General features: G+C 35.5%; 1 protein-coding gene across 7 annotated transcripts in view; it reads right to left on the reverse strand.

Annotated features, from left to right (window-relative positions):
• LOC100392727 (intermembrane lipid transfer protein VPS13A) overlaps positions 1 to 18,115 on the reverse strand; it is a 236,138-nt gene that overhangs the window by 159,678 nt on the left and 58,345 nt on the right. For all 7 annotated transcript variants that reach the window (XR_013533346.1, XR_013533347.1, XR_013533364.1 and 4 more), the window contains exons 20-23: positions 12,907 to 13,043; positions 10,453 to 10,585; positions 8,291 to 8,408; positions 313 to 451 (exon numbers count right to left, since the gene is read on the reverse strand). Coding sequence is in view for 4 of the 7 variants with exons in the window: in XM_078367818.1 (XP_078223944.1) it covers positions 313 to 451; positions 8,291 to 8,408; positions 10,453 to 10,585; positions 12,907 to 13,043 (527 nt within the window). In the remaining 3 variants the exon portion in view is untranslated. The remainder of the gene's footprint in view (positions 1 to 312; positions 452 to 8,290; positions 8,409 to 10,452; positions 10,586 to 12,906; positions 13,044 to 18,115) is intronic.

Here is an 18,115-nt window from a genome sequence, read left to right on the forward strand (position 1 = left end):
CATGTTCTTGTGCATGTATGTACTAGTATATGCCATAATTATTTTTTGAAAAACTAGACAAGCAATAGTTAACAGTGTTACCACTCAGGAGAAGCATTGGAGGCTGAGGAAATTAGGAAAGTCACATCATTTCATAGCTTTCTTAACTATTTATACTTTTCACCATTTCAATTTCTCTTTTAAAATGTAATTTTTAAATGTCTATTCAAAACAAATTGCAAATTTTCTTACATAAAATTCCAGTGATTGTTTCAAATACTATTTGCGGACTTCCTTAGTTCATGCCTATATTAATTTTGAAAATAACATTACCTGGAATGATTTGACAGGGGCAGATACTTCAGTTACAGGTTCTGGTTTCGGAATGCTGTCAATCAATTCCATAATCCCTTGTAGTTTTTTATCCGAGATTCGTAAAGAAATAAGCGGTAACTTTCCAAAAATCTTGAATCTGTTTAAAAAGATAAAAATAATTATAAAGGAATTAATTCTTATTCTGATTTGTTTACTAATTAAAAAGAAGACTCTTCTCAAACTATCTGAATCAAATGTGATTTTAAACACTAAAAATCTCTATTCCAATATCTATCTTATTAACCAGTCTCATTAGGTGGGCTAACCTCGTTATTTTTCAGAGGTTTCTTCTTTTTTTTTTTTTTGAGACGGAGTTTCGCTCTTGTTACCCAGGCTGGAGTGCAATGGCGCGATCTCAGCTCACCGTAACCTCCGCCTCCTGGGTTCAGGAGTGCCTCAGTCTCCTGAGTACCTGGGATTACAGGCACGCACCACCACGTCCAGCTAATTTTTTACATTTTTAGTAGAGACGGAGTTTCACCATGTTGACCAGGATGGTCTCGATCTCTTGACCTCATGATCCACCCGCCTCGGCCTCCCAAAGTGCTGGGATTACAGGCGCGGTGGAGGTTTGTTCTTATTTCACATAGTGTCCTTCTACTGTTTGCTGTATACAATTGACAATTACTATTTATTAAGTGTTTCTCATGTGACAGGCATTAAGAAAAGCACTTTACATGCATTATTGTAAATACTCCTCACAATCTATGAGGCAGATAACCTATTTTTGCTGTTTATTCATTCATTCATTCATTCATTCATTCATTCATTCATTCATTCATTCGAGACAGAGTTTCACTCTTGTTGCCGGGGCTGGAGTGTAAAGGCACAATTACGTCTCACTGCAACCTCCACCTCCCAGGTTCAAGAGATTCTCCTGCCTCCTGCCTCAGCCTCTGAGTAGCTGGGATTACAGGCATGCACCACCACACCTGGCTAATTTTGTATTTTGAGTAGAGACAGGGTTTCTTCATGTTGGCCAGGCTGGTCTCAAACTCCTGATCTCAGGTGATCCACCCACCTCAGCCTCCCAAAGTGATGGGATTAGAGGTGTGAGCCACCTCGCCCCACCCCACTCTCTATTTATTTTAAGTTCCTATATGTACACGGTTCCTACAAGAAAAATAGGGTTTGGCAGCGCAAATAGCTTGTTCACGAGAATATGTATCAAAGACCACAGAGCAAAACCACATCAGAGTGCTTTATTATTCTTTTAATTGCCTTAATAGTCTCCTCTGCTTACAGATACACGGTAAAGAATTTAAAAGAGAGGTATCAGAGAGAGAGAGAGAAAAGTTTTCACTCCTGATTTTTATCCCTGCATTTTCCCGAAAAATTATTTTTTCCATGTATACACATTGATTACTAATGTTATCATTCTAAAAATGTACTGGAGTCCTACAGAAAATCACAAGCTTTCTTTTATTTCCAATAGCGTAAATATTTGTAATTAATCACAAACATAGTAGTTTAACTTTGTTAAACATTATGAATCGGTTCACATAATGCACTTAAACTTATTTTCACTTTCTCGAAAAATCTGCAAGTTGTGCCATCTAAAAAAGCTGGGTACCAACATAGTACCTACCAAACAGCAAGCATCCTTTTATTTGCCTTCAACTTAATGCAGCTCAGCCTTCAAGGGAATGTCCCTGACACTTGTGGAATTCCAGGATTTGACATAATATCACATCCACTTTTGGATGTGATATTATGTCACAACGTATCATAAAATAGAAACCAAAAACTGCTCAGATTTCATCTTTCTAAGTCACTGTCATTTCTGGCCTATGGGTATTTTAATTATAATAACTTAAAAGCTCATCCCAATCTATAACCATTATCAATATATAGAGATTTATTATATTATAGATACTATTATAATCAGCTATTTTAATTCCTGCTATGCTATACATATTCCCTGTATCACAAGATATAAACTCTTCCTAATCACATACTAAGAGAGCAAGTCCTAACAGAGCAAAATAAAACTATAAAACTTGCCCTTTTCCTCCCTCAGAGAAATACCACCTACATTTTCTGGTACAAGATGATAGCATACTTACCAAGAAGAAGAAAAACATTTAAACTATGCTTAAAAAAAAAATCAACTCATAATCATATGCTTATAACAAGAAATCACACAGGTCTTTAATCTTTATCACAGAATGAAAAACTATAAGAAATAGTAGAAAAGAGTAAACAGCAGGACATAATTAGGGAGGCATGAAAAGACTAAAGTCTTTTTCCTAAAATCAAACCATATCTCAAACTGGATTAGAAAAAAAAAAAAACAAGAGAACACATTTGCTTTCCTTCTGTCTCTTACACCAAATTCTAGGCATTCCTCTGCCTCAAGACTCTCTCAGTGCATGTTTCAATTTTCTAACATACTCTAGTAGAGTAAGATTTAGGGCGCTGGACAATGTTTGCTAGTAAACAGAGTCACTATGAGGTAAAGGTCAACAAAAAAGGGTGTGAGTCTCTCTCTTGTTAAGTACAGTAGTATTAAATACAATATCCACACCATGTACCGTATCAGAAAAGGTCAGGGTCTCTCTAATTCCCTCTATTCTTCCTCATACCCTTTAACTAGGCATGAAGCCTTCTCTTGTTGCCTTGCTAGTAGCAACTCTCCTGGAAGTGTTTGGTAGACGATAGATGAGACAGCCTTTGGTTAAATTTTAAAATAGATCTGTGCCTAAGGTTTGAATATTTGTAAGAAAGGAAACAAAAGGTGCTTTATAAGGAAGAAGTTAAATGGCTACTACAGTCTAAAACTATTTAGAAATAAATCATCTAAATGGCCCAGTCGAGTTCAACAGACTTCTCTACTTAGAATCTCAGGCACATAGCTTCTGCTAACAATAAAATATAATAATCCTAGTAAACATACACGCATGGACAAACATAAAACAAATGTCACTAAAATTTGGTATATAACTCTACTATTTATTTTCTACATAAGTTAAAAGACAAATGCATAAAACAAAATTCTTTGCTAATGGGTACAGAATATATAAAAATATAATCTGGGACATTAGTAATATAAACCGGAGGGGGCCAAACAGAAAACAAGAAAAGTTTTTTGCATGCAATTGAAGCTAACTTGGTATCAATTTTATTTTTTACTTTTAATTTTTGTCACCCAGGCTGGAATGCAGTGACATAATCATGATCCACTGTAGCCTCGACCTCCTGGGATTAAGCTATCCTCCCACCATGACTTCCCAAGTAGCTAGGACTACAAGCATGCACCATTATGCCCAGCTAATTTTATTTAATCATTTATTTACTTACTGTAGAGACAGGGTCTTACTATGTTTCCCAGTCTGGTCGCAAACTCCTGGCCTCAAGCAATCCTACTGTCTCGGCCTCTCAAAGTGGTAGGATTACAGGCATAAGCCTATGTGACCTGCCTCAATCTTAAATAGACTACTATAGCCTGGGTAACATAGCAAGACCCCATCTCTACAAAAAAATTTAAAAATTAGCTGAGTATAGTGGTGTCTGCCTCAAGTCCCAGCTACTGAGGAGGACACGGCAGGAGGATCACTTGAACACAGGAGTTCAAGGTTGCAGTGAGCTACTATCAAAACACTGTATTCCAGCCTAGGTGACAGAGCAAGACCCTCTCTAAAAAAATAAAGAAATAATAAATAAATATTTATAACTTGAGGATATTATACATAATCTCCATAGTAACCACAAAGAAAACATTTGAAGAATATACAAAACTGGAAATGAGATGGGAATGAAAGCATGTCCCACACAAAAATCCACTACACACAAAGGGCAGTCTTAAAGGAGGAAATGAGGGATTTTAAAAAGCTGTAATACATACAGAAAGCAAATAACAATATGACAAAAGTAAGTCCTCCCCATTTGTATTTACTTTAAATGTAAATGGTTTTTCTCAATTAAAAACTTAAAGTGACAAAATGGATTTAAAAAAACAGGATACAACTACGTATTGTCTACAAGAAATCACATTAGATCATAGAAAACACACAAGATAAAAGTTAAACAAATGAAAAAAGATATTCTATGCAAATAATCACCAAAAGAGAGCAGGGATGCCTATAACAAAAACAGCCAAAATAAGACTGCAAGTCAAAAGGTGTTACAAGCAATAAAGAAGGACATTATATAATGATAATGAAATTATAACTTCACCAAGGAGACATAACAATTATAAACATGTATGTGCCAAACATCAGAGTTCATATATAAAGTAAGCACTGACAGAATTAAAGGGAAGAAACAGTTCCATGACAATAATAGGAGACTTCAATATCTCACTGTCTATACTGAATCGAACAACCAGGCAGTAGATTTATAAGAAAACAGGGGACTAGAACAATAAAATTGACCTACTGGGCCAAAATGGCATATACAAAACACTCCATCCAGCAAAACAGACATTTTTCTCAAGTGCATATGGAACATTCTCCAGAACAGATTATACATCAGGTAACAAAACAAGTGTCAAGAAAAGTTTAAAAAGTGAAATCATAAAAAGTATCTTTTCCAATAATAATGGAATGAGTCTAGAACGCAAGAGTAGAAGGAAATATGTTAAAGTCACAAGTATGTAGAAAATTTAAAACAGATGGTTAAATAAGAAATTAGATCAAAGAATCACAAGGGAAATTAGAAAATAACTCAAGACAAATGAGAATGAAAACACAACATACAAAAATTCATAACTTGCAGCAAAAGTCTGCCGAAGGGGGACTTAACAGCTGTAAACACCTACATTAATAAAGAAGAAAGACCTACAATCAATAGCCTAACTTTATACCTTAAGGAACTAGAAAAAGAACAGCAAACTTTTTTTGCTGGTTTGAAAGCAGAAGTAAATAAAATACAGAAAAACAATAGAGAAAAAAACAAAAATGAGAGTTGATTCTTCAAAATGATCAATGAGATTGATAAACCTTTAGTTAGACTGAGAAAAAAAGAGAACACTCAAATCAGAAATCAAAGTAGTAACATTATAACTCATTTTATGAAATAAAAAGGGCTGTAAGACAAAGACTATTATAAACAATTTTACACCAACAAATTGGATAATCTAAATTAAACAAATTCTAAGAAACACAAATCTACCAACAGTGAATTATGAAGAAACAGAAAATCTGGATTAACTATTATGATGACTGAATCAGCAATCAAAAACTTCCCAACGAAGAAAACTCCCATGATCTGGTAGCGTCAATAGTGAATTCTACCAAATAATCAAAAACTGAAGAGGAAGGAATACTTCCTAATTCATTCTATAAAGACAGCATTACCCTGATATCAAAGCCAGACAAAGATACTAGAAGGAATCTGCAGTCCAAGTAACCCAAAAAATATTAATGTACAACTCCTCAACAAAAGCACAAGCAAACCTAAATCAATAGCCCATTAAATGGTTTATATATCATTTATTCTTGGAATTGATTTATTCCTGGAATAAGAAGATTTATTCCTGGAATAAAAGGGGCTTTTTTGCTGGACTCAAGAAAGATGATTTAATATACAGATCGCAATCAATGTAATATACCTCATTAAGAGAATAAATGAAAAAAATCATCATGATCATTTTTCACATGATCACACAATCATCTCAAAGCAGAGAAAGCATTTGAAAAAAATTCAACACAGTTTCATAATAAAAAGTTACCAAACTAGGAAAAGAAGGAAACTACCTTAACATAAAAAACAGCTAACATCATATTCAATAGCGAAATACTGAAAGCTTTTCCTCTGGGCTCAGGATTAAGGTGAGGATGCTCACTTAAACCATTTCTATTCAAGAGAGGGTTAAAAAATTCTAGACAGACCAATTAGGCAAGAAAGAGAAAGAAAAGGCACCCAAATCAGAAAGGGAAAAAAATTATCTCCACACACAGATGATATGATCTTCTATGCAGAAAATCTTAAAACTGTTAGAACTTTAGAATCTTTTAAAACTTAGAATTGTAAACAAATTCACAAAGTTGCAGGAGATAAAAATCAGTTAAGTTCCCATACACTAACAAACAAACCGAAAAAATTTTTTTAATCCATTTACAATAGCATGAAAAAGAACAAACTTAACAAATGAGGTAAAAGACTTTAGCATTGACACCTAGAAAATGCTGCTGAAGTCAAAGAAGACACAAATAAATAGACATTCCATGTTCATGGACTGTAACAGTCAATATTATTAAGATGTCAATACTATACAAATGGATCTACAGATTTGATACAATCTTTATCAAAACCTCTATAACAATTTTACAACTCCATCTTAAGATTCATATGGATTATCAAAGGATCCCAAATAGCCAAGACAATCTTCAAAAAGAACAGAGTTAAATAACTCACATCTCCTGATTTCAAAACTTCTTACAAAGCTACAGTAATCTAAATAATGTGGTACAGGAAAATAAAGACATAGAGACTAATGGAATAAAACAGAAAGCCCAAAAATAAGCTGTTGCATGTATGTACAAATGATTTTCAACTATGGTACCAAGGCCATTCAATGAGAAAAGGACAGTCTCTCAGCTACCCAGGAGGCTAAGGCAGAAGAATTGCTTGATCTCGGAGGCAGAGGCTGCAGTGAGCTGAGACTGCACCGCTGCACTCCAGCCTGGGCAACAGAGCTAGATTCTACCTCAAAAAAACAAACAAAAAAAAACCTCTAGCAACAAGAAAAAAATAACCAGATTAAAAGATGGGCAAAGATCCTGAGAATGCATTTCTCCAAATAAATATATAAATGGCCAATAAGTAAAAGAACAGATGTTCAACATCACTACGCATTAGAAAAATGATATCACAGCTGGGAGCAGTGGCTCATGCCTATAATCTCAGCACTTTGGGAGGCCCAGGCAGGTAGATCACCTGAGGTTAGGAGTTCAAGACCAGCCTGGACAAAATAGTGAAACTGTGTATCTACTAAAAATACAAAAATTAGCCAGGTATGGTGGTGGGCACCTGTAATCCCAGCTACTCAGGAGGCTGAGGCAGGAGAATCACTTGAACCTGGGAGGCGGAGGTTTCAGTGAGCTGAGATCATACCGTTGCACTCCAACCTGGGTGACAAGAGCTAAAATCTATATCAAAAAAAAAAAAGAAAGAAAGAAAAAGAAAAATGACATCACTTCACACCTATTAGGATCACCATTAAAATTAAAAAAAAAAAAAAAAAAAAGAAAATAACAAGTGTTATAGAGGCAGAGGAAGAATGGAAGCCCTTGTGCTGGTAGGAAAGTAAAATGGTGTAACTGCTATAAAAAACAGCACAGCACTCCTCTAAAACTTAAACGCTGAATTACATACAATATGATCTAGCAATTCTACTTGAGTATATACCCAAAAATACTGAAATCAGGGACTTAGGCAGATATTTGTACACAGCAGCATTATTACAAGAGCCAAACAGCATTAACAACACAAACATCCACTGAAGGATGAATAAGTAAAACCTAATATATACCTAGAAGAATTATTAATCAGCCTTAATGGAATTCTGACATAAGCTCCAACACGGATGAATCTTGAAGACATTATGCTAAGTGAAGAAACCCAGGCACAAAAAAATCTACTTTTCCATGATTCCACTTATATGAGGTACCTAAAGTAGTCAAATCCATAAAGGCAGAAGATATAATGGTTGTTGTCAGGGGCTAGGTGCAAGATGAAATAGGGTATTATTGTTTAATTGGGTATATAGTTTCAGTTTGGAAGAGAAACAGTTCTGGAAATGAATGGTGGTGATGGCGGCACAACAACACGAATGAACCTAATGACAATAAACTATACTCTTAAAAAACGGTCAAAATGGTCAATTTTATACAGATATTACACATACACAAGAAAGAGTCAATTAAGTATGGTATTTCCCTAGCTACAGAATCACCCAGAAAGTTCACAATCACATGAAACACACAATACATACTTGGGCATCCTTACATCCATGAAAACCATGGCCTTAGACAGTTCCAAATTGAAGTGCATGGGTACCAAAATATGCTGGGTGGACACATTGAGTTTTCGTGCTTCTCTCCAATTGTCACCTAAGTAGAGAAAATGGTTCATGTTTAACATAACTATAATAGGAATAACACACCAAACCTAAAATCACTATTAATACTTCATAATCACACATTCCATTATACGAGAAAATCCCTACATATCTAGGTCATCTTAATATCACATTCCCAGTTACATACAATCAGTAGGTTATCGAATCTACTGTACATTCACTGACTATCACTACACCAACCACATACCTTACCCAAAAAAGTAACATGGCAGTAAGGCAATAATACAAAAGGTAATTAAAAATGAGGTTCTTTAACAGTAACTAATAAAAGCTACCATTTATTCAAGATTTATAATTTCTACTCTTCTAGGTAATGTCTAAACGTTAATTCTCAAAATGATGTATAATAATCCCACTTTAGAAAACTGACACTCAAAACAATTTATAACTTGCCTATGATGAATCTGCTAGTGACAAAACTGAAGTTTACATCGAGGTCTACTAACATGTGACAACCTCCCACCCCCACTTACCCCCCTACCCCCGGCAACACTTACTGCAGAGTTACAAGCCTAAATGTTCCATAAGGGAATGGCTAAATAACTGAGAGCACAGCCATAGAACACAATACAGACAATAAAAAACATGAGTTCGAGTGTCCAAAATAATACTGGTAAAAGAAAAAATATCTGGATATAAAACTATGAATCGTGTAAAAAAAAATACATTCACAAATACCTCTAATAAAAATACCATACAAGCACATCTCATATATTCACAGGCACGTACACTGAAAAACACACTAAAAGGATATGCTACAAAATATCAACAGTGTTCTTGCCTAAGCAATTAAGATAAAGGTTTATCCTTTTGGTTTCTGAATTGTTCAGATTTTCTAAAATAGGTTTAATCAGAAAGAAGTAACTTCAAAAATTCCTAACAAGATTAATGGAATCTCAGTAATTATAATGCATTTTCATATATACTATCTCATTTGCACCTAATCATTCTGTGAGTCAGATGAAATCCCAGGCAAGGAAAACCAAACCCAATAACTTATTTCCTGAAAAAGAATCAGTGGACTTCTAAAAATAACGTACTTTCCCCACCCACTATACCTTTGGGTTTTCTTCACCACAATTAGAATCTGGTAAAAATAGAAACTACGTTCACTATTCTGAAGCAAATATAATTAAATAAATAAAATGTTTCACTCCGATACAAATTAACAATTTTGACAACAACTACTTTGGCTTCTGATTGTTTCTCCTTCTATTGGTTAGCTCGGGTCATTAAAATCTGACCACATACAAACATACAGATCTTTACATATAGATCTCTTCGACAGATTAAACTTTACTGAATTATCTGTATGTTCACTAACACTCTAGGGATTCAAAAGCAGTATGACAAAACAAAAAGAAAACCGAATGGGTCTGGGATCTCTCTCTACTTAAATGGCTCTTGTCTAGTGAATTTCTGGCTTTGACTTCATCCTAAAAACTAGCTCTAAATCAGAGATTTAGACTGATCGGTATACCACAGTGAATGAGATAGGTATGCCTAGGAAAGTGACCCTAGTCAGTCTTTTGCACGGCTGTCTATGCTGTCAGAGCCCCTAGGCTGCTTACTTCTGGCCCTGAGCAACGCCTCCTGGTTATCCAACTATGTAGTAATACCAGTATCATTTTCAATATCGGCCAACTTTGTTCAAAGGCTAGAAAACACTACACTAGTGTTTTCTAGATCACTATTTCTAAATCTACTGAGATTTGCTGTGACAGACCAGCCATACACCGTAGGATGCTTAGTAGTATCCCACGCCTTCACCCACTAGGTGCTAGGAGTACCACTCATGCTCTGTGACAACCAAAAATGTCTCCAGATATTGACAAATGTCTCTTGGGGAGGCAAAACTGTTCCTGGTGGAGAACCACTAGACGATATTTACCATCATTTCTAATTCAAAAATATAGAAGTTCTAACACATTTAAAAGGAAGGTCTTCAAAGTGTCTACAAACCTAATTAATTACTTCAACAAAATCAATCAACAAATAATGCATTTTACACTCACCAACTCTACTGTAAAGCAGCTGTATGCTTGTAAGCTGAACATCAAAGGAATCATAAGCTATATCCATTATCTCTTCAAGATTGGCCTCACCTTGCTTCACATCTGGTAATTCGGAACGACTTTTACTTGTCACCTTCAAGTTAATTTTAATAGTTTAGACTATGCGAAATACTTCAAAATGTAAGTATTAAGTTTTTAACTTTTAGACCTATAATACAAAATGTTAGTAGGAGAGGATAAACTCACAAGTAAGCGTACATAATAAGAATATCAGGAAGGTCCTCATCCATGAGATATATAGTAAGAAGGCCAGAGATAAATTTTATAAATTAGGATATATTTCCCATTTACTTACATTAAAAGAAAGAAACCAAGATGGTCCTGAAGAATAATACGTCTACAAATTTTTTAAATGTGATAAGAGGCCTTCTCATTAAGAGTAAGATCAAGAGACAAATTTAGCTTTTAAAATGTTTCTATGGCATGATGACAAATACTGATACAGCTTTATAACAAGAAGGAAGAGTCCAGAATTAAATAGGATAGCTGAATTTTAGTTCCAACTCTGTCATTTATGCAATACCAGGCAAGTTATATTTGTATCTCTCCCTTCTTGGCATACTGTGAGAGGTACTTAAACATCCTGGAGATGACTCCACAACAGTACATGAAGATCTTACTCATAAAAATACATGTGTGCACAAGTATATATTTTTACATTTTTTTCCCCACTATATAGCTCATGTGAAGTAAACACTCGAAAAATTATTAGCTCTGTTTGAAAGGTAATAAATTTTAGATAACAGGTTAAGCAAATTGCCTAAAGTCACAAAATTAGACATCCTTACTCCTAACCTTATGCTCTTTCTATTATACCACACTGCCCTTGAAACAACTGAATAAAATTCAAATGTGAATAATAAGCTATATACATTTTATTATGAATACATACCCAGTGGGTGTTTACATAATTAACAAATGCAGAATTTTTAAAAATAGGATAAGCGAAGATGTCAGTATCAAGGACAGGCGTGTATGTGTTAGGTGGCCAGGAAAAGCAATCTAATATTGTCAACCTCTCTCAGTTCTTTAAATTGTTATAGATATTCCTCTATATTTAATGATTTACAACAATGCTGTCCAATAGAACTTCTACAACGATGGAAATGTTCTATATCAATGCTGTCAAATACAGGCCTGCATGGTGGCTCATGCCTGTAATCACAGCACTTTGGGAGACGAACGCCAGCGGATCACATGAGTCACAAGCTCAAGACCATCCTGACCAACATGGCGAAACCCCATCTCTACTAAAAATACAAAAACTGGCTGGGCGTGGTGGCGCATGCCTGAAATCGCAGCTACTTGGAGGCTGAGGCACGAGAATCACCTGAACTTGGGAGGCAGAGGTTGCAGTGGTTGAAATCAACCCACTGCATTACAGCCTGGACAACAGAGTGACACTATGTCTCAAATACAAAATAAAAATACAGTACCCACTTCTGACTATTAAACTCTGAAATGTGGCTAATTCCACTAAGAAACTAAATTTTAATTTTATTTCATTCTAATTAATTCAAATAACCACATGTGGTTGGCTAGTGGGTACTACAGTCAAGAGTCCAGATTCTGGAATACAGCAAAAACATTTATTCTCTACTGAAAATTTGGAAAGAAAAAAGTACATAATTAGAAAAAAGGGAAATGACTTAGGTAAACAGAAGATCATCTCTCAATTTAGAATTATTTAATACAAATACTAAAATATCAATATAGTTTTATACGCAAAAAAATTTCAGAAAGATGAAGACATATTTGTTTCCAGAATTCTCTCTCATTCTATGTACTTTACATGATCAAGTAACAGATTTAAGTTGAAAAAGAAAGAAGCTTCTCAAGTACAACTCTCAAATTCTATAAATATAAATCTTAGGCCAGGCACGGTGGCTCATGCCAGTAATCCCAGCACTTAGGGAGGCCAATGCAAGCGGATCACTTGAGTACAGGAGTTCGAGACTAGCCTGAGCAACATAGTAAAATCCCATCTCTACTAAAAATACAAAAATTAGCCCGGTATGGTGGCGGGTACCTGTAGTCCCAGCTACTCAGGACGCTGAGATCCAACAATCACTTGAACCCAGGAGGCAGAGGTTGCAGTAAGCCAAGGTTGCAGCACTGCATTCCAGCCTGGGTAACAGAGTGAGACTCTGTCTCCAATCAATCAGTCTTAGATTCAAACCTGAACTGCAGAGTTTAGTCATTTTGTTTTCAGAAGTACAGGAATACTGCCTAATTGAGACTTCATTTATTAGAAAGGAAGATTTCTCAAACCTTACTTGTCTACCATAAATCTAGGGAAAAAAGCAATAATTCAAACTAGACAAAACAAACTACATCTTAAACAAAGAAACACCCTAAATGCTGTATCATAAGTCAAATATTATTAGTATATACCTTTAGATGACCAAGATCCAAAAGAAGCAGATTTGATGTAGGACTAAAAATTCCATCTTGTGGGACAATAATATAGGAAGCCTTCAAATTAATTTTGAGATCAAGAACTTTCTGTGTTTCAATAATATACAGTAGACCTGCAAAAAATGTACATCTTTGCAATGCATACTTTTCACAAATTACTCAAGAAATAGAGAACCACTAAATATATAAACTGATAAAACAATCTTAATGTGAAATAAGTATTAACTTTAAAATGAACTCAGCAGAATACTTCCAACATAAAATTTAAAATATCTGCCCAATGTATGCACTCCTAATTAAATATAACTAAGTATAAAATTGGATGATTCCTCAAAAAAAAATTTTTTAACTTATAAATTCAATTTTGGTAAAATTGGAAAGAAAGACCCAGACCAAAAAAAAAGTTGAAGTGGCATAAAACATTCACAACAACTCTTAGAATCTACATAGATACTTCTCAATTCATAAACTTCATATAGCTACATTTACCATACAGAATAATAATATTTAATCTTAATACTATTCTGAGAATGTAAAAAATCCTGGATTATTAAATCATCTTCAATAAAATCATACGTAAACCAGAAAAGGCAACAAACCAGTTTCCCATTCCTTAGTTCCTTCATTCACTTCGAGTTTTTTAGTCTAATAAATTTACCTCATTAACTTGCATGTGATTAATATACCAAATTAATCTAGTTTATGTCCCTAAGTTCAGCAACAGCTTTTAAATGTAAACAAATTGTTTTCTATGAAATGAGAACATTTTCTTGAAGAAAAAATTATATGAGTAGCCATCAAATCAGCTTGAGTAAAGATATTTGACTTTCAAAGTTTAAGAAGATCTGACACTCAAACAAAAAGGCACATTTTCACACACACACACACACACACACACACACACGTAGGCAGGTCAGTATATTTTAATATAACCTTTAAAGTTAAGAATTTATTATTAGGGAATATGTGTTCAAATTAAAGAATATGTAAAAAATTTTAATGTACTTAAATTAAAATTACAAATAAAATATATATACAATTTTAAAGCTTAAAAGCAGACACTGAGCAGGTGTCAAGTGCCAACATATAATCAGCTAGATATATAAGCCAACAGAGAAAAGAATAAAATATCTTCTGTTTTAAATAGAAAATAAATAACCTAAGTCTGTGCTACCGTTTAGTATTTCACCCCTCCAAAACTCATGTTGACATCTGATTTTTAATGTTGGACGTGGGACCCTAACAAGAGGTGTCTGGGTCATGGGGGCAGAGTCCTCACAAATGGCTTGGTATTGTCCTCATGGTAATGAGTGAGTTCTCGTTTTATAAGTTAGATTTTGTTGTTTAAAAGAGCCTGGCACCTCCTTCCTTTCTCTTGCCATGTGATCTCTGCACACGTTAGCTCCCCATCCCTTTCTGCCATGAGTGCAAGTATCCTGAAACCCTCACCAAAAGCAGATGCTGGAGTCATGCTTCTTATACAGCCTGCAGAACCATGAAGCAAATAAACCTCTTTTCTTTACAAATTATACTGCCTCCAGTATTCTTTTATAAAAATAACACAAATGAATTATGTCTGAGACAGCTCTTCCTTGAAATATGAGAAACTGTTATCAAAACTGTGTCATCTTTAAGGGATTCCAATGGCCTTGCCCAGGTATCCCAAGCAAGACTCTAGAGGAAAAAAAAACCTCGGCATTTCCCATAGCCTGAAAGAAAAAAATTCAATATCTTAAAATGAGGATGGGAGGTGAGATAGAGGTTTGAGAACAGATGGACAGATCATCAAAAATTCTGAAGATCATCCAATTAGCCTGAAACTGAAGAGCAGAACTGACTCAAACAGTTATTCATTCTTTTTCCCCAAATGATACGGATTCAAACACAGCTGACATGATTTTACTAAAGTAACAAGAAACCTCCCGAAGGGTCAATCTGACATTCAAGATTCTCCAGAGTCTACCTGCTAAGCATTTCTCTATCTTCATTTCCATCTCTAGTCTAAGGATTCCTCACATATTCTGGCCTCTACAAATCTCAGTTTTGGTACTCCTTGGAAGTTCTACCATAAGCCTCAGTTTCAACAAAGCCTTTCTTGATGCCAGGGCACAATGATTTAAGTTGTTTTTAATGGAAGGGAGTGGGGAGTATTTTACTCTGAATTTAAGTTTATTGGGTCTCTCCCCAATTTTCCATTGCACTTACAACAAATCTTAACTGCTTAATATGACTTTCATGTTTCCATAATTAAGAGTATGCACCTTTAACATCCCTCCACTCTCCTCTCACTACATTAGAACCAAAAAAAACTCAGCTTTCTACAACTTCCAAATTCACCCAGTTGTTTGCTAAGTTAAGCTCTTCACAGTTGACCAACATCTTGAAGGTTCTTTCTTATACAGTGTGGATCCTACATATAATATATATCTGGTCTTAATGTTAAATTTTCAGAGATCTTCTCTGACACCACCACCAACTAAATTGGAGAATGTATCATTTTCATTTCCTTCATGGCATTTGGGCTGATTATAGAAATCGCTTCCTCACTCAGCTCTAAATTCACCCACTTGTCTGCTCTGTGAAAATAGATCTGAGCTCTTTAAATGATTTTCCTTTGCCAACTAGCACTGAAGTAGATAAAGAACACAGGAGAGACACTGCAAGAGAAAAGAATTTTGCTTCCTGGTTCCAGTATACTCGCTTAGCAATATCTTGCAACACTGTGCCTTTCTCCAACACAACGCATGCCATGCACAAGGGCTGACAGCCCTCAAAAGCCAGTATTCTGCCCCTAGAGCCCTCCGCAGGTGGTTTCACAGCAGAACAAGTACAGTGAGACATGGCCCCATGAATATTTTTCCTTTTCACCTCAGAGGGTGGATTTCCAGAAACTTTTAGAGAGCAGATTACCAGCAATGTCTTTTCTGCCATTCAATGACTCACAGAGGTTCCTTCTCCAACAAGGTTCTTCAGTTCTCAGGGAAGAGAGAGACCTCTTCCTAGGAAATGCTATCTCAATTCTATACTCCTTATAACCACTCTTCTTAAATACATGTAATTTTGGAGACAGCACCTCACTCTGTCACTTAGGTTATAACGTAGGAGTTGCTATCACAGCTCACTGCAGCCTCCTGGGCTCAAGCGATCCTCCAGTCTCAATATGCCAAGTAGCTGGGACGATAGGTACATGCCAGCAAACCTGACTAATTTTGTAATTTTCTTGAAGGACAGAGTCTCACTATGTTGTCCAGGCTGATCAACTCCTAACCTTAAGTGTTGCTCCCCTCTTGGCCACCAAAAGCTCTGGGATTACAAGTATAAGCCACTGTGCCCTGGCCTCTTGTTATATTCTTTGAAATTACTCTTTGGAGTAACAAAACAATACCTCATTACAGTTAATAATTCATTATATTAAATTTACCTATCAAAATCACTGTGCGGTTTTTCTCTCCTGATTAGACCCATACAGCATTAATCAAAATTTTCCAGTAGATTGCTCTTAGTTCCATATTTGTCCTATCCTTAAGAGCATAACAACCATCAATAGGCGAAAACTACATCCATTCTGAGCATTGCCACACTCCCTAAAACCTACCGCATTGTCTGACATATAGATTAGGCTCTTGATACACATTTAAATGAGAAAATAAATGAAATAACTAAAGTCCTATCAGAGAACCTTGTACTCTGAAAGAAGAGTTTTAGCAAATGACCACATCTGTTTTCCTGCCAGAGACAAAGGATAACTAGTTGAGCAGGTCCTGTAAGTTCATGCCATACTTGACAACAAAAAGATCTGCAAGATCTTGAGTTCCTAGAAAGGAGGGGGAAAATAACAAGCTGAGCATCCCTAACCTGAAAATCCAAAATCAAAATGTTCTAAGATCTAAAACTTTTTCAGCACCACAATAATATGATGCAACCGGGCATGGGAGAGATCTTGCCTGTAATCCCAGTACTTTGGGAAGCCAACAGAGGTAGATGACCTGAGGACAGCAGTTCGAGACCAGACTGCCCATCATGGTGATCATGGTGATCCCATCTCTACTAAGTATACAAAAATTAGCCAGGCGTGGTGCTGCACCCCTGTAATCCCAGCTATTCAGAAGGCTGAGGCACAAGAATTGCTTGAACCCGGGAGGCAGAGGTTGCAGTGAGCCGAGATTGTGCCACTGTACTCAGCCAGGGCGACACAGTAAGACTCTGTCTCAAAAAAATAAAAAACTGATTTGCTATTTACAAGGGAAGTATATAAATGAACTTCCAGGCCAGGCACAGTGGCTCACGCCTGTAATTCTAGCACATTGGAAGGCCGAGGCGGGTGGATCACCTGAGGTCAGGAGTCCAAGACCAGCCTGGCCAACATGGTGAAACCCAATCTCTACTAAAATTTTTTTTAAAAAGGGTGTGGTGGTGGGTGCCTGTAATCCCAGCTACTTGGGAGGCTGAGGCAGAAGAATCCCTTGAACCCAGGAGGTCGAGGTTGCAGTGAGCTGAGATGACGCCACTGCACTTCAGCCTGGGCAACACAGTGAGACTCCATCTCAAAACAAAAACAAAAACAAATGAACTTCAAACAGAAAGAAAGTAAAATCAGATGAAAAGTGTAAGCTATAAGAGAAATCAAGAGCAAAGAAGGTAGTAAATGCATAAGTAATTCTAAATTACCATGAACTATATACATAAAGTCCCATAAAGTTTTTTTAAGTAAAAAAATAGTATATAGAGTTGGTATATAAAGTTCAAGTATACTAAAGTCCATATAATCACCAGGACAGTATGTAATTTTTCATTAAATTTATATTTTTACAAAAATATATACTGTAATTTCTAAAATAAAAAGAGATAGAAAATATTTAACTTCTTGATAATAGATTGTAGGAAAGGGGCAAGGAAGGTATCCTAGAATTTAGCCAAAGAAAAGCCAAATTCAAAAGCACAAAATAAGATGTTAGACATAAGCCTAGATAAATTAATTAATGCAAACAGGAGACATAAATAAAAAAAAAGATCATAAATCTAGATTGGAAAAAATCCTATTACATGTAGTTGACATGACACATCTGAAAACATATAGGGAAAAAGTAAGAATATGAGAAAAAACATATACCAGGCAAATTCTAACCAAAATAAACCTTGTACTTCATACTGATATCAGACCAAAAATGAAATAAAATTTTAAAAG

This window comes from Callithrix jacchus, chromosome 1 (assembly GCF_049354715.1).
Source record: "Callithrix jacchus isolate 240 chromosome 1, calJac240_pri, whole genome shotgun sequence".
Classification (NCBI taxonomy): Eukaryota; Metazoa; Chordata; class Mammalia; order Primates; family Cebidae; genus Callithrix; species Callithrix jacchus.